This window comes from Adelges cooleyi, unplaced genomic scaffold (assembly GCF_023614345.1).
Source record: "Adelges cooleyi isolate 19-005CV unplaced genomic scaffold, UGA_ACOO_1.1 ACOO_flye_CR_arks_rails_tigmint_CR_PRNA_30, whole genome shotgun sequence".
NCBI lineage: Eukaryota > Metazoa > Arthropoda > Insecta > Hemiptera > Adelgidae > Adelges > Adelges cooleyi.
Window position 1 is genome coordinate 6,871,347 of NW_026095971.1, and position 23,464 is coordinate 6,894,810.

Here is a 23,464-nt window from a genome sequence, read left to right on the forward strand (position 1 = left end):
TGGACATTCCTCGGTTTACTGACAGCAATATGATAGATTATATTTGATTATAATTTATAACAATTACTGTGGTCTTCTTCTCGGAATTTTCACATAATCAGCCACATATCGTCTCCACCAAACGCGTACAATATATGTATAAGAATTTCAACTGAGAATCTCTTGTCCTACTAAGTATAAGTCCGATGTGAAGTGACGAACGTTTCTTACTTAGTTCTTTTGGTCTACGTTATCATGACTTGTACAACGATGTACAGAAATATTAACTTTTTGGTCAATATTCAATAAAATGTCCAAAGAATACATTTAAATTGATGATAGTCGAAACGAAATATACCAACTGTTTTGTCATAGTTTTATGATTAAGATCTGGAACCTATTTGTCTGCAGTTTAGCTTGGACAATATCAAGTGTCAACATTTTAGTAGTTAAAGATCTTCCAACTTTTAACGCCACGCTGGAAATTCATCAAATGTTATTTTTACTGGAAATTGAGTATATTTTTTTTAATTAACACTTCACACTGAGGTATCATGTTATAGGAGTATAGGACTGTTGAGTGTTGTATCCTATTGGCTACAATTATTTCTATTGTTTTTCATAGCTTAATTTCTTAACAAGACACACTAATTACATAGGTTTACAGACTATGAGAAAACGAGGAACATTAACAAATAATTGACAGTGAATTATTAGCACAAATTAACGATGGAGTTAACTATTGGAACATTTTTTTAAAAAGAGTTGTGGTAGTCGTAAAAACCTTGTCAATGAGAGGATTGGCATTTAGAGGTGACTCAGACAAAATTGGAAACTCACACAATGGTAATTTTGTAATGTCAATGGAATTAATAGTACATTTTGATCCATTTTTAGCTTTTCACATTTTAAAATATGCTAATAAAGGAAAAGGGTTAACTACACACTTATCATTCCATACATATGACACATTTATAACTTTGTTGAGTGACCAAGAGTTGGAAAACATTGTGAAAGAAGTCCAAACAGCCAAGTATTTTTCCATAATAGTTGATTCGATACCTGATATTTCAAATTCTGACCAATTATCATTCGTAATAAGATACGTTGTAGATGGACGTCCTGAGAACGATTCTTGTGTTTTCTTAGAGAATACTGGGAATAGGTCTGAACAATTAGCTGATAATGTGTGAACTACTCTGGCGTTGGTTGTTTAACATTGATTCAGATAATAAGAGGACAATCGTATGATAGTGCAAACAATATGTCAGGAGCTTACATAGGTCTACAAGCAAGAATTAAGGATGTTAATCCACTTGCTGAGTATTTTCCGTGCGTAGCACACTTTCTAAATTTGGTTGGTAGTTCAGTAGTTATGCTGCAAGTTGTTGTGAGAATCTTGTCACTTTCGTGAATTGCTACAAGCAGTATGTTTTTTTTTTCGGCGTCAACTCAATGTTGGGAAATGCTATTATGTTAAAGGCAAAAGTGAAAAGTGGCATTAAAAGGGTTATCTGAAACTCGATGGTCGGCTTGGGAAGAAGCTTGTAGATCTCTTAATAAAAATTGGGATTTAATCGTTTGAGTGTTAAAAACATTTTCAGATGACCCTTATCAAAAACCAACCACACGTTGTGAGGTAAAAGGTTTATTAAACAAGTTTAATCGTCTTGAATGTGCTCTTATACAAGTATTTTGGGGAGACGTTGCAATCAGTCAGTATCGATTTTATCACTGTAGTAGAACTTTATGACTCTGTTATACATTATGTTGAGTCAGCCCGGAGTTATAAGTTATAAGAGTTTAAACGTTTTGATGGGAGGGGAAGTGCGGTTGGGAAATGCGCGCAGATAAAAGTAAAAATATACTCCAACTTTCCTCCTGCCCTAAACTTGAAACTTCAATAACTCCAAAATAGTTATCCGAAACTGGTTATCGACCAGTCAACATTTTTAGTACATTATTCTCAATTTCAAAAGTTAATAAAATATATACGTTACCATTTAAGTTTCAAAAGTTGCTATCAAAAAAACTAAGTTGGGAGGGAGGTAAAAACAAAAAAATTGAGATCACGTTTTATAAAAAATAATAATATTATAAACTGATTGAAAATGTTTTAATTTTCGTTGTTAAAACCAGAAATTTTGCATTTAAAAGACGGCTTGGCTTAAAGTTATTTTTCTAAGAGAGGTATTACATATTTTATTTAACAGCTTGCGTACGAGTCCGCAACACCACTGGATACATTTTAATGTCTCGTTCCGCGGAGCACCGTCCGCTCCTTTTTTTCTGCCTCGATACCATTCGAAATATTGTTGTGGCCAAAAGTTTTTTAGTAGTTTTTTAATAATTGACCTTAATTGATTTATTGACAAAACGTTCACTTGGCTAGTTATTTTGAATCAATTCATTAACCATTCATTTAAATTTATTCGTTGTGAAAACAACACATAATTTAAAAAATTTTACACTGAGTATAATGTCATCAGTATGGATATAATATAGGTACTTCATAATTCAAGCAACAGTGAAAATATCACACTGAACGTTTGCGGCACAGATAGTTTGGCTGGTGGAAAATGGAAATTTAGATAGAAATCGATAAATGACAATAAGCGGACACTGGCTATAAGTAGTGCGAACATAGGAACTTTGGAATTCAGTCAGGAATTTCATTAGACTGTATTTCGAAAAGGCAACGGCATTTGGAATTCAACACTCACATTCTTATGGTTGTTCGCAGTCATTCCGAGTCCATGGCGTATCCTTAATAATAAAAGCGCATTTTTTCGCGTTTTATTTAATTGCACCCATCAAAAGCTGCTATTTACCATTTGTCGATTGTCGTCAAAAGACTTTTCCACGACAACTGTTCAGCCATTTTTATTGTATCCTTTTATACAGACAGTTGTTGCGTTAATTGTGGTATTTATTGAACATGCGTCGATATTAAATTTTAAGCAAAACTTCAAACAAAAATGTTGTAGAAGTTAGTAGTATGTTCTATAGCAAACGCCCAGTTGGCTGAGTAATTTTATTATATTAGATATAGTGTTATGGTCTAGATTGGGTAATATTGTTATTATATGTGCTGCAGATCAATGCATATCAGTGAGATTAATTTATCGTCTAACTTTAAGTCAGAAGTCAGTACTCGGCCGACATGTAATGTAACTTAGGTGATACGGAATCATGGTGTAAATGACTTGCATGTTTGTACAGTACCCTGTGTGTCATTTTTAAAACTTTTTGTATCGAATTTTAAACCGATCAATAACCTCGAGTGTTTGGTTAAATATTAAAGAACTTCCCATAAGAATAAAGAGTTTACCTATACTTAGTACAGCATACTTAACTTAATATTAAACCAATAAAAATGAAAAATGGTAAATTGTTGTGAACATGCGGTTGACACTTGCAATTCTATCACATTTTCAGCCAGTGAACTAAAGAAAATAGTTTGTGTTTGCAATTTAAAACATGCGAAAATATTCGAGAAGAAGTGAATTTAGGTAGGTATTTACTGAAATTCTGGTTGATTCTCGACTGAATTGTTTCTCTTGTACACTTTAAATAAATAACTAGAAGTGAATACGTAATGCGTTTAACTGTTTCGTATTTAAGCCTAAACATTATACATGTTTTTTTTAATTAATAAAAAAAAAAACCATCTGTAGGCTCTAGGATTCAAACTATTAACATTGAGTGTATATTATATTGTAATATATACTCAATTGTATTAATTAATGTGGATACGATAAGGTTTGATTTAATACAAATAAAAATAAGTTACACATTTTAATGGTTAACAATTATACCTATGAAAAAAAATATTATACTAAATACCTAAAATATTAATTTTTGTCTACACATTGGTGTTATATATATTGGTTAGAGTGCGCCACACGCAAAAGAAGACACCCTAACACACTCTGAAGTATTGTTTATATTTATGGACGATAATAAACATAATGATAACATTTGATAAGGAATTTTTGAACACTACAAAAACATTTAAATACAAGCGCATCGTTTGACATTATATTGGTATTTGTTTTTAGTAATTTTTTGCATTGTATGTAAATATATTTCGTTCAACTGAATTGTAGTGACGAGCGAATGACATGTCTGACAAAGCAGATCAGCAGAACGGTAAAGGAGCCACTGCAAGCAACATCACCGATCAAGAACGGGATTGGGCCCAGCAAGCACTGGCTGAGTATGAACAAAAGAATTACAAGGCTTGTCTGCAGACTCTGGAGCGGATAGAAGCTGTACGGCCCAACGATCCCAAAGTCATGCTCAACAAGGCGGTCGTAGAGTTTTATAAAAATGATCTGTGCACGACGGACAAATTTCGCAAGTCGTTTTCAGACGTTTGCTCACAAATTGACGTTAACCTGGAACTCTTAGACTCGCTGGAAGATGTTGAAAATTGTATTTACTATTACAATTACGCCGTCTTGTTATGCCACTTGAAATACTACACAAAGGCCCTGACTGTAATCAATAAAGTATATGCTTTCATAGAGTCTCTAGGTGAAATCTTTATATGAAGAAAACTCAATCCGGTTTGTTATTAATAAAATTAATTTTCTTGCAGAGGAAAGCCTAGCTCATAAAGTGTGCCTGTTGGTGGTTCAACTTCATTTGGAAACCCACAAACCTTCTGAAGCGCTCAAACTGATAACATACATCGAAAGTCAGTTTGTATCGACGGACAATGCCACAAATATATTGACCGGTACCGGAGACCAAGGTCCTATTCATCACACGGAACCTGAAAAAGTATGGTTTTACCATAAAGTGTTAACAAATACATTTTCTAAACATGAATGTTTTACCAGCAGAAAGCGAATTTAGATGCGGCCACCGATGCTTTCCGAATAAGTCTGATTCAATACCGCGTAAGGTGTTTAATGGAACTCAATCAATTTGACGAATGTAGTCAACAATTAGATACTATTAAAGAAAAACAGGTATCTCAATGTTCACAATCATAAATAAACAAAAGGTTTCAATTAAAAACTTGTATGCATATCTATGACAGGATTCGGTAACTTTGTTTCTGCTGGGTAAATTAGAATACCTTCGTGGTAATCATAAAGAAGCATTGGATATATTGAAAGAAGTTCCTCTTACAGACAATTTTAAGTAATGATATTTTTTTTAACGGGAATTGACTATTTCCGATTTTGACTTAACGTAATTTTACAGGGAAACAGGAGAATGTCCACACGTCTTGATAAAAAACAATGTGGCATGTTTGTATCATAACACTAAAAAACCTACAATAGCTTATATGTCGATGTTCAAAGCGATTGATAGTCATCAAAAGAACATAGAAAACGTAACCAAACCAATACAAGGTAAATTCATAATAAACATAATAGTTATTGTATAATAAATTGTATATTATATTTTATCAAGGCGAAGGTGTTTTATCGGGTCAACCACTTCATGTGATCGGCGCTAGTATCAAAACTGAACTAATGTTCAATTTGGGCATAAGTTTATTACACGCTCATAAGCCAGAGGAGGCGTTTGACTGTTTAATAGAAGCAGTACAAACGTATCACATGAATCCGAGATTGTGGTTACGATTAGCCGAATGTTGCGTTATGGCACACAAAAGCGTAAGTAATTCTTACTTTAAGGCTAAGTTTATTGTATATTATATCAAATTTGCATTATAGAGTAACGATAGGGATTTCGATTTCAAGAAATCTTATATTGAAGGCGTGGTGGGCTCTGGTAAACACCGAAAAATAATTTTGAAATCCCATTTGTTCCCAGATACTAAATACAGGTCAGTAAATTTTAACAACTAAATAAATTATATAATATTAATAACACTTATAAATTACTCAAACTATTATAGTTCTTATGTTATAACTAAGACTATTTGTTATTTTTTAGTTGTGAAGCGGTTTCTGCCGCTGTACCTATGCCAAGTCTCGAATTTGGTTCTTTGTGCATTCGGAATGCAGCTTGGTTGATACAAGGAGATACAGTTGATTATTCACCATCGCACGCGCCAATCGATTCTGAAAAACATTATCTCATTGGCTGTATTCAGTCGTCTGGAGCATATATAGCCCTGTGTCTTGGTGACCCTGTAGTGGCACTCCAGTTTTCACAAGAGTTAATCAAGTCGGATAAAATAAATAAAGTTCTCAAGTATATAGCAAAAAACAAACAAATTGTTATAAAATACTGAGACATACCAACAAAAGAAATATAGCAAATTTTCCTTTTCAGATTCTTAGGTCACTTGTACGCAGCAGAAGCATTAATTTTATTAGATAAACCCAATGAAGCTATTGATATGCTTAAAGAGTCAAGTGCATTAGACGACTTGGAACCTGAATTACACGAACAACTCACTGCTGAAAATTGGAAGCCGGACCAGCAAAAGTCTGCAAAAGCCGTTCTTTATTATAACTTGGCAGTGGCATTGACACTTAGGGGAGACCTAGATAAAGCCGGAGAGCTACTCAAACAAGTAATCAAGTTCTACACTTAATTGAATATCGTAATATATTTGTGTTGACTCGTAAAATAATTAATAAATTGGTAAAAAGTAAAATAATGTGTAACAGCACCGAGCTGTTGAGAAAATAACAGTAACTTTCTTATCAGAGTTTAACAGCATTATTCGATTATGTGCTCTTTTAACTCGTGGAGTTAGTCTTTATTCAAGTTTTAAATACTAATTAACTAATCAAAATTACATGATGATAATTCTAGGAGTTGTCTAATTTAGATTAAGCTAAATTGGTTTAATTTACAAAAATTTTCAGTCTCAACAATAAGTATAATTTGTATAACTATTATTCTAGTAATAAACATAAGCAATAGTGTATATAAAATTACTGGAGTAAAGTGGATCGAGTTCTCTCTTAGTTGGAATGTTTTTTTTATCTAATCCAAAGCTAGAAATATTTTTTTTAACCCTCGGGCTCCTGTGTGATAGCACACCATGCTGCCACGGGTGGTGGTTTCCGGGAGAAGACGCGGATGCCCGAGGGTCCAATGAATACGTATCAATATAATATTCCTTATTCATGAGGTACATTTATGATATAAATTTTTCAACTGAACCATGTTTATTTTAAATACAATATAAATACAATTAATTGTAATTTCTTACAATAATCCTTATCCTTACTGTTGACAACTTATAATTTAGATTTCAAAACAAAATATTGTAAATAATATTCTAGACAATCAGATTTTATTGTTACAATATTATTATGCGATGTAACAGTTATTATTTGTCGTAGATATGGCTGTCAAAAATTGAACATGTTTCAGTCCCAGTGCATGTAGTCATATTGGCTCTTTACATTCACTTACGACTAGGTAAGTCCTGCTACGTTCAATCAGATGTACAAAGTCCTTGATGTTGATTGAATCTAATTTCGGTTTCAGGTCAAAAAGAAATTGCAATAACATTAATTAAACAAAACTGTCCACAAGCAAAACGGTAGATTTGAGGTGTGCAAAACAACAACAATTAATACTACGTAATTTCATGTATTTTATAATTTTATTTTCTATTTAAGTATATAATAATATAATATTATGATGATGGTTGTCAATAAAATTCGAAAAATAAAATTTTTACATTACTAAAAAACACAACAACAACAAAAATAAAATTTCCATGCGCTTCTCTCTCTCCTTTTCTCGTTTTCATTCTTTATAATTATACACGCATATGCAACAATATACATATTAGTATATATTACAATTTCTAAAGATTTTTAACATTAATATTTTAATTAAACATTTTTTTTTTTTTACTTATAAATAATTATGTTGTATTAATTTTATCTCCTTTTTTTCTTTTTATACGCAACTGAACTTAACTCCTGCAAACAATGTCAATGATAATTTTATTACAACCACGACATTATGTTATTGTTTACTGATAACAGTGTAAATATGTTGTAAAAAGTAAAACGTACCATCGTCACTAGAAAAACAGTTTTGACAGTGTAACTTTTTATTTCTGACTCGTACATCTGTACCCATGAGACCATCGCCTAATTGTACACAACAAACACAACACTTGAAACACTCAATGTGGTAAAATAACTGTAGGCTCTCGATGATCATAGCAGCGCCGCGACCCAGCTCCACCGTACAATGAGAACACTTCTTTTTACCACTGACGCTCAACATTGACTCCTGAGGTGCTCCATGGTCGTGTCTATAAGTAGGCAAACATCAAATTAATTGGGTACCAATAATGTGGGAAATATTAACCACAATTATTCTCTTTATACCTGTGGAAGTCATTAAACGACAGACGGTCTTGTACACGTTGTGTTATCGTGTTGATTACAGAGTCGGGCAAAGGTTTTTTATTGTGTGCCGGTGGTGGAGGTGGTGGCAGAGCCGGTCTAGTACAGGAACGAGGCATCATGTCGGACGCCGACGGAGGTGGTACTTGACGGTTACACCTATCAACTAGACGCCTATGTTCAGCTTCCTGCACAGCGGACAATAAGAGTTACAAAATCATCCCACAATAACGTTTGTTTTTTACTCACTTGAATGAGCCAATGTTGGTAATTGAACTGTTCAGGTTGACTGTTTGTTGATTTTCGTTTTGCATACATGTTCGGCTGTTGGGCTGGCCGAGGACAACTGTTTTGTGACCTAAAACTAGATTAAGAAATTTATAAAAAAAAATGTAAACTATTATAACCAGATTACCTAACTTAATTAGTAATAGCATAGGAAATATAAGTTACAAAACATAATAATCAAATAGGATAAAACAAAAAATAATGTAACATAAGCTCATTAAGAGGATTGAAAGCAGTCAGTTTTTTTGGACGAATTAGGCCTAAAAGCCTGACAAAATTATGCCTACTTAAAATGGCCAGATTTCAATTCTGTAAAATTATTTGAATTTATGGGCCTCTTTTCAGGGTTAATAAGGTCATCAACTTTTGATATTTCTATTAAAATTGTGTTTAAATCTTATTTGAATTTCTAAAATGTTTAGTATTCACTTCATTAGATTTTTTTAAGTAAATGAAATAGCTATTGATATATTGACTTCACAATAACCTGGAAAAAAGTTAGATCAGCTCAAATATTTTTACAAAATCATATCTTATCTTAGTAGGCACAATTTTGTCAGGCTTTTAGGTTTAAATTAGTTTCTTTTAGGAATAAAATGGATTTTAGGCGTAAAGTTGTACAAGTTAAAAATTATACCCTGAACCTTATATAAAAATTATTTGAAAATAAAAATGACATGGTCAAAGTTTATTAAAACCTCTTTTTTTCTTAAATTTTGCCTATATAAACCCCTTAAAGACCGGCCGCTTTCAGTTATTGTCTTAACAAGTTATTTCTCACATGTATAATCAAGTATCATTATAATATTAAGATTTTAATTATAAATAGTTAAAAAAAATACTTATTGTAAAAATTTTTTTACATATTGTATGTTCTTAGTAAAAGTTAGAAAAAACAATACGATTTTTGACATACTTTCGTAAATGTAGAATCCGTGAACAATATTAAGTTAATTGAAATTATTTACATACGTGAAAAAAATTTTGACCGCATATTTTGTATAAAAAAAACTTTACTTCCAATTTTCATATTAAGGGGATTGAGAGCGAGTAGTTTTTAGGGATTTGTATACAGGCATTATTTAAGAAAAAAGTGGTTTTTATAAATGTCGACCATGTCAACTTATTTTCAGGTTATTTGTAAAAAATTCAAGGTATTATTTTTAACTAATTAATTGTTTCTATGAGTAAAAGCCATTTTGGTGGTAAAAAAATTATTTAGACGTGACAAAGCTGAGACTGTTTGATCCAATTTCAATTCTGTAAAAATATAAGATTTTGTTGGTAGGTTATGTTAAAAACCGATTTTAATTTAAAAAATTCATTTTTTTTTTAAATTCAATTTGAAAATTTTTCAATATTTAAACACAACTTATTTAAATAAAAATATAAAAAACCGTTTGAAACATAACCTATCAAACAAGCCAAAGGACTCGTATATCTTTACACTATTGAAACCGGACCAACCATCCTAAATAGTTAAAATTTTGTTAGGTATTTTGGTTTAGAACGTCAAAAAACAAACAGTCTTTCAATCCCCTTAAGAGGTCGCCACACCACCCATTTTTAAGGAGTAAAGTATAGGCAATTTTGTACAAACTAAAAGGTTAAACGCTATATCATTTTTAAAAAAGTCCTTAAATAATTAATTATTCATTAACTGGTTGAAGTATTAAAAAAAGGGCGATGGTAGAACAGAGACAACGTTGTTGTCTATATTATGTGAAAATTTGGTTTCTTAGTTTTGATTACAGCCTTTGTAAAATTAATCCATGCAAAGGGGGTTTTTTGAAGAAAATAACGGGTGTGTGGCGCCGTCTTAATAATTAATGGCACACTCACCACGTGTATTCTTCGGGCTGATGGTGTTGATTGTGAATAGGTTGTTGCTGGAAAAAAAAATAGAATTGATCATTAGAAAAAGTAACACAAGCGTATTTCAGGTAAGAGGTGAAATGTAGTTGTTAAAAATCCTACATAATACACGTCTCTAATCCAAAATCAGATGTACGTAGAAAATTGGAAAATACGCATTGGATTCAACAATCGTGATGTTAATGTGTTTGATCACTTACTTCCAAGTTTGGCATAGACTGTGTGTGGTCAAGAGGCGGTCGGGCGTTGGCCACGCTGGAAATGTCTTGCAGGGAATGCCGGTTTGGCGACGGTAACCAATGAGCGGATCCCACCCTCATGCACTCTTGATTGTTTAAATCCTCTTCCAACTCTTTGAGTTTCTTCACTAACTTCTCGCCTGTTGACAACGCATACAACTTGTAAGTAAATATCCGACCATCGACTATACAAAATGAATGTATTTCTTAAGTAATAAAGGCACTCACCGATATTGTTCTGCGCCGCTTTGTTTTTCAACTGGTTGCACCGGCTTTGTTCTTCTACCTGCAGTATGTCCCGCATGTATTGGTTACTCTCGATATCGCCACCGTCGTCGATGTATACGTTTTTCGTGGGCGCGTTAACGTTTTCGTAGATCTGCAAAAATCATCGAGATCAAGATTGAATTATGTCCAACGACGGTAAAAGCGTTATAGATGTGAATCGCTGGCAAAAGCGACGTCGGGGAACCACTTGTATCCGCACTTCAGTATAAGAAAATTAACCTACCCTGGTGTCTTGCGGTCGTTCGGGTTTGTTCTGTTTGTACAACAATTTCTCCAACCGACGTTCCTCTTCCAAAAACGACGTCAGATCGGGAGGTCTGGACTTCAAATTTTCTAGATCTAAAAAAACAATAATGCCATTTCAATAACTGGTAGGACGACGACAAGAACTGAACCACCATACATACCTTGTTCGTAGCCTGCATTGCCACTGGTGTATTCTTCCAGGCCCAGAAAACTCGAACGTTTCATCCACATTTCCTTTTTAATGCGTTTCGCCGAATCGACGGCGTCCGCGGCCTGCCAGGACAACAACGAGCGTTCATACAAAAACTTAACACTACTCTACATTATGATAATATGATCGGTTACCGTAAGATGACGCTCTTGTGGCAAGTTCACTTCTGCCTCGGCATAGGAGTCGTCATCGTCTACCGGCGGCGGAGGAGGCTTCTCCTTGGGTGGCTCCAAAGCGTTGACGGGTGTCAGTTCCAGTACCTGCGATAAGAGTTGACAGAGAAAAAACCCGTTAGACTGTATCATGAAAGGTATAAACCGTCTCACTCACCATGTTGTAAGAAGTTTCGACGTGTGGAACGACGGGCAATTGGTGCTGTTGGATGGGACTGGGCTGCAGGTTGGATCGCTGTTCCTCGTCATCGGCCTGACTGACACAGCTCGACATGTCTTCGGTGTGTATGCCGCTGTCTTCGGCGCTCAGACACGATCCCGGATAGTTGCCGTCGTCGGGGTCCTCGGTCGTGTGATGGCCGCATTCCTCCTGGTCTAAGCTGTCGATGGAATGGCGACTTACAAGGTCAGACAGGGACAGTTCGTGGTTATGCAACCGGTATTCGTCTTCGGCGGTCGACGGAGCCATGCTCGGCCTTTCTTTCTCCATGGCCACGATGGGCTTTTCCTCTTCTTCGACAGAGTCATCCTGCAATTGCTGTTGTTGGACTAGCGGTACCGACCGCTGTTCCTCTTCATTGCGATAAGAAGCCACGCACGTCGATTCAGGTTGTGATTCGAATGTCGGTTCTGAAAACAAATATTTGACAATAGAAAGTCGTATAGTCCCAAGTCACACCTATGTCTACTAAGTAATTCGTCGTTTAGCGACGGTAAAGTTGGGCCTGACAGGAGAACGCTCAACGAGTTCGGGGCGACTGTTTTAACGCAGCCCTGTCTAACAACTCTACGTACTTGTTTACTATATTTGATTAGTATTAAAAGGGTAAATTACGGGTTTTTTTTTATACCTCCTGTGAGAACTCGAAACCCTATGACGTTCGTCAACCCGTATGTACACGAATAACACCAACAAATGTGTAGCCCGCCCGTAGCCGGTAAGGTTTTTTTCGGAAGTTTTAAAGTTAGGTTAAGTTAAACAGTCAGGTTGGGAATTTATTATTGTTTTGACTTACTGGTGGAAGTAGGCGGAGGCGATTCTTGACGGGGAGCCGCTGATCCGACGGGTTCCGACAACTTCTTTTTAGTCGGTTTCAGAGCGACCGGCAACGGTTGTACTTGTTCGGTAGCGGCTTTTTCGAATACTTCCCGGCGTTTGCCAATGTCCACTTTGGGCAGTTCGTTGGCCACGGCCGAGTGCAAGTCTTTGGTGGACTGCGATCTGATTTTGAGCAACATGACTTTCTCTTCGATTTTTGGCGCCGACATCCTGCGCTTGGCTTCGGCCACAAGCAACGGTGCCGGTTTCCTATAAGTAGGCAGCTGCAGCTGTCTCTCGCCATCGTCGTCTTCCTGCTTAGAGCAAGCCGGAACAACCGCGGTCCTCTTAGACTCGGCAAAGTCCACGTAGTCCTTGATGGCCCGATCGTATCCGTTTTCGTTGCGCTCACTTGTGACGGCACCCGGATCCCGAGACTCTTCCTCTTGTTCGACCTCTTCTCGGAAAACCTCGTCTTCACGACCGTTTTTGCTACATTCGTCTGAACTGTCTTCGGACTTCTTGCCGCCGGTGCTTATACCCAAATCGCTGAGATCGTTGCCGTCGTCGTCGTCCTGGTACAGCGCCGGCAGACTCCTCAGGCGGCCACTCCTTCCCCTGGAACAAAATCATACGATGCAACAATAGTATAAAAATTGTGGTTGCGACATGCTCGGTATCAATATTATGCTTTCGACATCCCTCGGGGAGCCACTACGGTCTGTCTATATAATATTATACAAAATTTAATGTTTCATGAACGAGCACGACCCGTATTATGACCAGGTGACCGCTTTACCTATAGTTCACGTAAGCCGAACATATTATTATCAGAACGTGAGTAGTTTCAGCGGTTTGCGAGCCGCCGCCAAAACGCAATAGTCTCTCATAATCCTAAATATTATACAGAAATCATAATATAAAATTGTTGTATTATAATATATATGTTTATACAAGACTTTCTCTGCCGACGACCGCAGTTTTAATTGGCATCCTATTGTGTGTGGCGGCGTCTCGATTATTAAATACCATAATGAGCTTTTCAAAAACCTATTATTTACCCAACGCTTCTTCGTATCGTCGTTTGCCTACTTAATTGTTCCCGAAAAACGTCGCACCACATGATCTTATAATATCTTCCTTTAAAATAACATTATTGATATACAAACGAAAGAAAGCGGGTCATGGGCATTAGATATTCCCGTTGTGTGCGCGTATCTCGTGTATATTGGACGATCAATGCGCATTACAGTCGATGACTTTGGCAAAAAGGTGAAAATAATAATAATGTAATGTCGTTAGCTTCTTAAGACAGAGTGTGACGCTCCAAGAGCACCGCGGATAAAAGTTTTTATTCAACCGCGCGACAGGTTCGATAATATTCAGCGAAAATACATATTGTGTTATTATATAGAAAGTAGCAAGTAATTATCAAAGGTATTTCAAACAAAAAATTAAGTGAAAACAATTCAAACACCCTATGAAATCCACTTCTTATTAGAAAAACCACCCATCAATAATCAGTGATGAATATTATAATGAATAAATACATAATATAGTGATTTATATTTTAAACAAAAACTTAAGCAAATACCAACATGTAGGTCACATTTCAAAATAAAGAATATGCACAAAACTGTTTAATATAATTACTTTCACAGATTATGCGGAAACATTATTGGATATAAATTATCAGAATTATACGAAGTACAAACAATAACATGAAGTATAAAAATGACTCCCCAACTAATGATAAGAACTTATATTTTTCTTTAAATTACATTTTATACATAAACATTAACTGATTTTTAAAAGAAACACCCAAGAGTCAATATTATCTCTCTAATAATAATGTAATAATTAGCTAGCAAGCTTTATCGACATAAATCCCATCAAGCAACTAATTGTAAATAGACAATAACGTTTTTTAAAAGTTTGTGTATAGTTTTATTATAATTTATTTATAATTTTATAGTTTTATTTATAAATTTAAACAAAAAAATGTACAATGGCTGGCTGCTCCCATTTATAAAAAAAATCATATTTTTACAACCTTCTTCGTTCTTGTTGTCCATCATAGCTCGGTTCTCGTTGAATTTATAACGGAATTCTCACGGAAACGAAAAAAAACCCCAAGAATATTACCGTTGTCTTTATACGTGTGGAAAGTATATTATATACATATAGGTAACAACACACTATTATTTTTTTTAATACCTAAATTACATACATACATTATTTTCTTTTTCATTAATGATAAAGCGTTTTAGTTAATCTAAAAAATATAAAAAATAAATGAGTTTTACAAAAAAAAAAAACAATGCGTTAAACATAAAAAGTATATGTTGCCCTTGTATTTTTGCAAGATAATATTTTCTATAATAATTAATAAACAATTACAAACATTCCATATTTAATCAAATCCAACACTAAGTAGCTATGAGCCCTTTTTATTATTTATTAATTTACCGGTAGCAAATATGTATCCTATCCGCCTCTCCGTTTTATCTACAAGCGAGTTAAACTCCTCAATAAACATTTTATAAGAATTGTCGTAAAATAAGCGATTTCCATTTTTTGAAAAGTTGACTGTTTTGGCCAGTCAATCATTTACCGTTGTTATTTAAATACTATTGTCATACGGATAAAAAGATAGAATAAACGCTTTTAAAACATATTCAAACGGGCCGCGTCGTTCCGGTCGACTTATCGGTGTCGATTCGATTAAGGTAGTAAAAAACATAATACTTTACTGTTACCAAAGTAATTTCAAAATGAAGATGTTACTTCTTATAATTATTTATTTGGCGCGCTGATCGTAGAACTATCTCGAATGGCGGTCGAGATTAAAACCAGAAACATTAAAAAAAAAAAAGAGTAGATAGTTTGATGTGATACAATTTTATTCTTTCCCTTGGCGAGTACTGATAACTACACTATATTATCATACAAAATTCGTCGCTGATACTGCAACAGCGCGTATCTCAATTCCAAGTGTTTTCAGGAGAAGCAAAATAAGTTATTTAAATGAATAGGTTTTGATATTATAAGCTGTGTTATCATTTTTATGATTTACAGTGCAACTATAAGTCTAATAAAAAAACACCATTAACAATATATTTTCGGCGGCACATGATTTATCAATATTGGTAATAATGTCATTTGGCCAAATTTTGAGGTACGCACTGTTGCAGTATCAACGACAAAATGTATATATCTTTTATACATATATCGTAAAACATAAACACTAACTAGGGAAAATGACGTGTTGGCACATACGAACTACTGTTGGGGTATTTCGAAACGTGTTGCTAGTGTAACCCACATATTTTGTGTTAACATAATAATAGTTATGCCGACGACCAGTCGAATTGACTAAAAAAAAAAAAAAACAATGAAACCTGTGTGAAAATTGACCGGCCTTTCATTTCGTGTAGTTTTGCATGCGTTATCGAGTGACTGGTGTTGTGGCTTATATATGTGTATAAGAATCTTGGATGAAAATGAGGCCATAATCAAAGTAGTGGACCGTGTACCCAAAATGTTGTATAAAAGTAGTATACAATTTTATAGATCGAAAACAAACTATACTTTTAACGCTTATTTTTAATTTTTTTTTTACTATTGCTCAAAGATAAAGATGTTAAAAATGATGGAAAATGACTAAAAAGAACATGAGTAATAAAAATGGGAATCTGCCCATTTTTTACTTTAGATGTTCACCAAACATTTATACCGTACCATACTTCTTTTTTTGAACTATTTTAAGTATTGAAGTTTCAAGTTAAGGGCAGGAAGAAAGGTGCAGTGTAGTATTATTTTTATCTACGCGCACTTCCCCTCCCTTCCTAACTTTTAAACTCTTATAACTTCAAAAATAATTATCCAAAACTGGTTATCGACCAGTCAACATTTTTAGTAAATTATTCTCAAATATAAAAACACTATAAAAAAAAAAAAATTCAATTATTAACTAAACTCAGCGAGATATTGAATGGTCCATGATAAAAAAAATCACCCCTATATATTTTGGTTGTTTTAAGAACATAATCTTCCGGGCCTTACTTATAAATAATAACCATGTCAATATATAGTATAGAGTATAGACGTATCATTTACTTAACACTTTATAATATTTCGGATACAGAAAAATGTGTTTTAAAAACTCAATATGTGGTCATAGAGCATATTTTTGCCAAAACCGGATATCGACTACCCGTATGGGTAGTGTGTGATAATATATAATTTTACAATAATAAAAAACAAAATTACAGTCACAATGGAAAAAAAACAGTAATGACTAACGAGCGCACGAGGCGCGTAGCTATACAGATCTTTGTGAGAAACAATAAAGCCGTGGACGGAGGACCTCACACAGTTGATATGGAAATTCTTAGGTTGTAGTGCCTACCAACTATTCCATATAAGAATATCAGCGTGCAAACTTACCGGCTTTGATACAATATATGTATATATATTTTAGCTTCGATGTTTTTTTTATATGTATTAGGTCGGCTGGCAGGAAAAAACATAACACACACGCCCGCAAGCATATTATTCAGGTGGCCGGCAATATAATAATAATAATGACTGTCTGCCGGTTATCGATTGATTATTATTACCTCTCTCTCTTTCTTTCCTTTGGGTTTCTCAACACTCGATAGAATCGCACCAGTACTTATCTTATCCACCGGTGGCCGGTGGTAATTCAATCGCGAACGGCCCCGGTATAATAAAAAACACGTATGTGTACAAGCGGGATTTCGCCCGATGACCGTTTCGCATCAGGAGATAGATTATGGAAGAGATTTTAATTAAGATGACGATCCGATATGGTGAGGAAACAAAAAATGCGAAACGGTAATCATTTTTAGATTTACATCTGTGAGTTTCGACGAGAAATTAAAGCAATCTATTGAAAAATACTACTGTACATATTTGGCGAGCTGAAACTTATAGTACATAATTTAGTTGTTTGTCATATCCATGACAGTTTCAACATAATATATATTAAGCTAAAATATGAACTTTTGTTTTTAAGTCTTCACTATAGAGTAATTTATTTTATCATCAACTGGTTATCTGGGTTATACAATTTGTTATTGAAACACATTTGACATGGACATCCAATTCATTGGAATTGGATAGTTTGGAATACTCTAAGCAAATAATTAATCAGTTCATATTTCCAATTAAGAGGTATTGGTACGCCGTAAAGTTATGCAGCTAGCTTTCGGTTCGAGTTATCAGAACCCATCACGTAGTCGGTTAACAGCTATAGATTGTCGTCTATGTATATATATATATAACTCGTGCTCTGTGGAACGCATAGTTTTCTCAATATAATTCATAAACTTTCGCTTTTCTGCTATAAGTGTCATATGTTTGGTCGTTGTCGAGTTCGCTATAATAAATATTACAGGCAAAAAATAGATGAGCCAGTCGGTAACACGAAGCTTTGTTGCACATGCCAAACACGTGTGGGATTGTATTTTTTTAATGACAGTGATATTACAATCAACGTTATTCCTGTTTAAGACTGACATGACGCGGTAGGGTTTAATATTATGTACTGCGTCGCACAGTAAAATTACGGATACACAAATATACTGTATATATATTCACTGTTATGTAAAAAACAAAAATAAAAATAACTATCTATTCATTTTGGAGGACACTGTATTATGTTTACAATGTAGGATGAAATAACAAACATTTGCACGCGACATAGCGAAAAATCACAGTTCCGTATTTCCTGGGTGTGAATTAAGTCTAACATGGCATAATAATTTTATTGATATAATACGAGACCTAACAGGCTTTTATTTTATTTAAATTTTGGAGTTGCACACATTATTATAATAAGTCATAATAGTTGTGAGTAGACGATGAATATTAATGCGCTTTTTTGAATAGTTCTCATAGAATGTTTACTGGTTCCAATAAATATAGACTGACACATTTACACTTATCTACTTTTTATTGATATTCATAAAGTAGCTTTTTTAATTACAAACCCAACGTCAAACGTACGTTATGTGATACTACTAAAACTGGATTTTATTTTATTTTAATGCCATATACCTACTATTCCGAAAGTCAAGATACCCATCTACACACAATTCTAGTAATTTTTATGTACAAAGACGTGAACATTTTAAATTTAACGAAATACGTCCAAGTTCTTTGTAAGCGAAACGTATAGTCCATAAACTATACTCATTTAAATCATTAACAAACATTTATGTATATTCATTGCGTTAAACATTTTATACAATTATCTTGAATCATAAATACAAGTTACTTATGTTTTATTAGTTGCAGTTAGATTCCAATAAACACAAAAATAATAGTGTTAAATAAGTAACTGATATATGCATTTATATTTTATTACTTGCGGCGATGATTATCGTCAAACGTAAACTGGTCGCAAATTGTTTTAACGAATTGATACGATACCAAAAACCAAATGTAAAATAAAATTCACTTCCCAGCAGCTGTTGAGACTAGAGAGACTAGGTCGTTGGTGATTTAACCACTTCACGTGGTTAGACTGTGCGAGTTAAACAGTAATTTAACATGCATTGTCCTTGTTTTCTTCCAACGTTGATTTTCTCACGACAGCCACAACAAAACAAGTTTTTGCGATCATTTCCAGAAAAAAATAAAAATAACACGTCGAAAACAACAACTAGTTTTTTCGTTATCATTAGAAAACAAACCGTCCTAGTTCCATACACATGCAAACGCCAGGCTCTAACACTTCATTATATGTAAATACATATATATTCATTTATTTGAACTGTCATTGGCGTTAAAGTTAACATTACCGTTTACGTCAAGTGTGCAAATCTTCATTATCTTTTATTTGTAAACTAGCAACCTTTTTGGAGCATGCTGTGATAATATTATACTACTCAATGGCCCTGAACTCTAAAATAAAATATAAATACGTTCTGCATTACACACTATGTATACGGCACTTAGAAATATACACCGATTAGATATAATTCTGAGTGCCACAGAATAATAATTATATGCAAACATATTCACTACGCACATATTTTGTTTATGTAACGTAGTTTGAATTTCATATAGTTTTTCTCGAAGTATGAAAAACGCAAGTACTTGTACGCAACACATAACCATTATGCATTTCTTATATATTACATACATGCACACAAATATGTTAATTAATGTTTGCACCTTAGAATCTTAGTGTCTATCACAATATATATATATATATATTGTACACTATTCTATACTATAAAACTGACGGACAAGAAGCCACGACCTTAAGGAAGTACGGTTAGGCGACCTGCGACGGTCAGTACCTGAGCCATTATAATGTTTACACATAAAACAATTATAATGTATGCATTCAGTTATTATAAAAAAAAATATTATCCAACGCAATATTATAGAAAGTATACGATTTAAATCGTTTAGAAAAAAAACTCCTACCGACCGATTATTCAGCAATGAGTTTAAAAACAAAACTACTGTTACCAAGCGGCGAATGGGTCACACTTTTACTCGGTTTCTGTGCCAAAATATCGCACCAAGTTTGGTCACTGAAAGAAGAGTGTGTTAAGGTAATTTATAGAAAATAGACAGCGGACGAGTATGAAGAGTAGTTGACATTATCGCTCATGCGCTGTCATGAAATATGGAAAAATATTTGACCAAACCAATAATAACAAAGCAGTTTTGGGAATTAGGATTTTACAACCCCCGTTATAAATGGTAAACGCATGAAAAGTTATGACCGAATCGAATAAGAAACATGAATGTCAATACATGTGTGATACTATTTATCCTTGACTATAAATAATATTAGTATTTATAATCAATGCTATTATCCAATGTTTAATCTATGAATGCCATGATTTACAGGAGAAAAATTTCTAATTTTTGGTCATTCGTTAGGTAACAAAACACATACATGGTTGTGCCGTTCGATTCGTGCAGACAATTATAATAATTATTGTATTGGAATAATATTTACAACAATATGAATGCCTGCGGTAATCACAGTGATAGCGAGCACATGCAAATAACATACGATATATTATGACTTCCGGACTATGCTCTAAGGGTTACACGCTTTAGGATAGTGTTATACTCTTTCTCTTTCTACTGAGCTCTTTATACGTTCTACGTCTGTTCGGATAATGTAAAATGCCATGTCCAAAAGTGCGGACAAGGCTAAAACGAACGAAACCAGTTTTCTCTATCTAATGCTTCTCTTGTACTTCACTTTCAAACGCCGAACAACAACAATAACGTAGGTATAACAATATCCGACTGTCACATGCCAAGTAATTTAGATTGTTCACTGCCGCCGTTAGGTTTCAAGTTCTATAATTTGTATACTATAATAAAGCATTTTATTCTTTTTTTTTTTTACCTCTAACCGATGACTTGCTAGGACATGATATTCAAGCTTAAAAGTGAACGCAAAAGCGGAATATCGGTTTACGCGGTCGCTAACTAAACTCCATAATGTAACTACTACAATGTAAGCCTACGGCCCACGTGACTTAACCGGTTTCAAAAGGATGATGCGTCTTTCAACTGTACATTTTTATCATTTCGTACACAACAGAGAAAACTATCTATATCCTAATGGTATCCGCCACAACCACAAACAGTTTGTCTACGTTTATAAACATACTACATACTACATACAAGTAATATTTCAAAAAAAACCTAAAGACCGCAAAAAACTCCAGACCCTGTTTATTTCCCCCATTGACTAAAGCGATGTGAACACTTAACCTTACTACCGATTTTCTCTGAAAGTTTAATTAAGCACTTTTGTTTTTGGAATTATCCGGACACATAATATTTTACATTTTCATCTAGGTAATTTAAAAGCCTAAATAAAGCGTTTGTACAACATTTGAATAAATAATAATACAAATTAAAATAAAATAAAATAACTCATGCGAATGAACATTCCTACTAAGAACTCTTTCGATTTCTATAGGGATTGCGTGAATAGCATATGTAGTTTGGAGAAATAAAAACCAAAAAATTGCCAGCATTAAACAAATACAATTTAAGTTGTAATAAGAGAAAAAATGTCGTTTAATATCTGTTTGCTGTCAATAGGATTATTTTGAGGTTGAGGTGGAGAGTTACTGATAACTTTGGAGGTCTAGACAAGCCCCATAGTAGTCTTATAAAGCCTGATGGCGTCGACAACTGTGACTACTTATTGTGAATATATCGTACATGATACTGGGCCCTAATGAGAACAGATTATTTGCTTTTAGGTAGTATATATATATACTACAGGAGATAATTAAACGCATATTATACACTTGCTAACTAAAAGCAAATAATCTGTTCTCATTAGGGTCCAATATCATGTACGATGTACGTATATAAAACTTATTTATCACAGCTTCTATTAACACAATGCTTTAACATCTTTTTTTCTTTGGACTATTCGTCTATTATACTATATACAAAATTCCGCTTAAGATATTTTCCTTAGGAATTTATACTATACTGTACATAATATAACACTCATTTAATTTTTTAAATGTAATTTGCGCCTGTACATAGTTAGTGAATATGCCGTAAGGCGCATTACTTGTTCATTTATTTTTTATTCGATAAATACGCGCATAATATTTCCATTAGCTAAAACGCTTTGTTAATCGTCTCAAAAATAGCACAATCATGGTTATAATTAAAATACTAGTGTATAATTACAATTCAATAAAAAGTAACTTTTCAAAAATTATACCCAAATAATCCACAAACTCAGTGGATCCGAGACTTGAAATGGTCAGAAAACAAACATACTTTGCTTATACGGCATTCATGTTTTGGACATTTTTAAAACGACAAGTTAAAATAGATTTTTCTTGATTGCACGCCCTTCTAGGATCATTTAGCGAGAGATAGTCTATCTAACCCATGAAAGGCGTCCAAAGTCTATAAATACACAAAGATGAGTTGCGCCGAGAAATGCCATGCTTGGAATGCATTCTTGAGCACTTGCTAACAAATTTAAACTAACGATAATACACATGACACTTACGCCACATTATTCAGACGACGACTCGTCCAACACCTTGGGTATATGGTTTTAAAAATCATGACTACCTAGACCGTGTAAAGTATAGTCTATAATAGATGATCAGTGTAGCGGTAAATTAAATGGTGACTTTTTTGGAATTCACAGGTAAGTTTACTACAAGTAAGTGTTATGCAATCAAAATAAATAGAAAATCGTTGATCCTTCTTTCGATAACAGAGGATTTCCAACCGATACATATTGGTTACCTAGTGTTAATTATTTAATATGTTCAGTTAATGCCTATTGTAAACGACATAAGGGTCTCGAAACTTATGTAACACCTAATGTTCAGCTTTTTACAAAATCAGTATTAACATAAAATTGTAAAAATAAAAAATATTATCGCTTCAAATCTTAATTTTCACAGTGGGACGGACGTTGTAGCTGTTCGACCTTGAACCAGGTACACTGACATAAGCAACACTATTAACCACATAAGCAAGCGCTTTGAAGTCGAATGATGGTTAAATGTAAATTCCTCTTATTTTTCCTATTGTCCCAACCACGGTCGCAGGAAAACGCTTTAATATATATTTTTTTGCGCAAAAATAGAAAACAACATTGTTTAAATATAAATAATGGACATTCTCGAGTGTTTATATTAGGCTCCACGGCTCATTAGCGAAATAGTATGTATTGACAAAACGTTTAATAAATATTCAAGAGCATTAAAGGAACATTGTATGACCAAATACACGGCCGTGTAAGAAATAAACAA

At 33.9% G+C, this 23,464-nt stretch overlaps 2 protein-coding genes across 5 annotated transcripts in view; one reads left to right on the forward strand and one right to left on the reverse strand.

The window, feature by feature from the left end:
• Positions 1-3,936: 3,936 nt before the first annotated feature.
• Positions 3,937-7,621, forward strand: LOC126838003 (CCR4-NOT transcription complex subunit 10). Of its 3 annotated transcripts, XM_050572068.1 has the most exons (12): positions 3,937-4,026; positions 4,089-4,518; positions 4,583-4,767; positions 4,827-4,958; positions 5,030-5,133; positions 5,197-5,348; positions 5,410-5,615; positions 5,676-5,788; positions 5,899-6,159; positions 6,241-6,484; positions 7,266-7,344; positions 7,414-7,621. In XM_050572068.1, exons 2-12 carry the CDS (start codon positions 4,104-4,106, stop codon positions 7,470-7,472), a joined length of 1,950 nt encoding a protein of 649 aa, XP_050428025.1. In that variant the 5' UTR covers positions 3,937-4,026; positions 4,089-4,103; the 3' UTR covers positions 7,473-7,621. The 3 variants fall into 3 exon arrangements, with proteins under 3 accessions (XP_050428025.1, XP_050428024.1, XP_050428026.1); XM_050572067.1 differs by having other exon boundaries at positions 3,965-4,518; XM_050572069.1 differs by having other exon boundaries at positions 3,965-4,518; positions 4,830-4,958.
• The window catches only part of LOC126838002 (LIM and calponin homology domains-containing protein 1), a 48,792-nt gene continuing 32,840 nt past the window's right edge, over positions 7,513-23,464 (reverse strand). Inside the window, exons 4-15 of one of the 2 annotated variants that reach the window (XM_050572066.1) lie at positions 12,628-13,268; positions 11,769-12,241; positions 11,573-11,698; positions 11,389-11,500; positions 11,205-11,320; positions 10,922-11,072; positions 10,655-10,833; positions 10,422-10,468; positions 8,541-8,649; positions 8,274-8,479; positions 7,953-8,197; positions 7,513-7,856 (exon numbers count right to left, since the gene is read on the reverse strand). In XM_050572066.1, the coding sequence (XP_050428023.1) occupies positions 7,834-7,856; positions 7,953-8,197; positions 8,274-8,479; positions 8,541-8,649; positions 10,422-10,468; positions 10,655-10,833; positions 10,922-11,072; positions 11,205-11,320; positions 11,389-11,500; positions 11,573-11,698; positions 11,769-12,241; positions 12,628-13,268 (2,428 nt within the window). In that variant the 3' untranslated portion in view covers positions 7,513-7,833. Of the gene's footprint in view, positions 7,857-7,952; positions 8,198-8,273; positions 8,480-8,540; positions 8,656-10,421; positions 10,469-10,654; positions 10,834-10,921; positions 11,073-11,204; positions 11,321-11,388; positions 11,501-11,572; positions 11,699-11,768; positions 12,242-12,627; positions 13,269-23,464 lie in introns of both variants that reach the window. The other variant, XM_050572065.1, reaches the window with a different exon arrangement.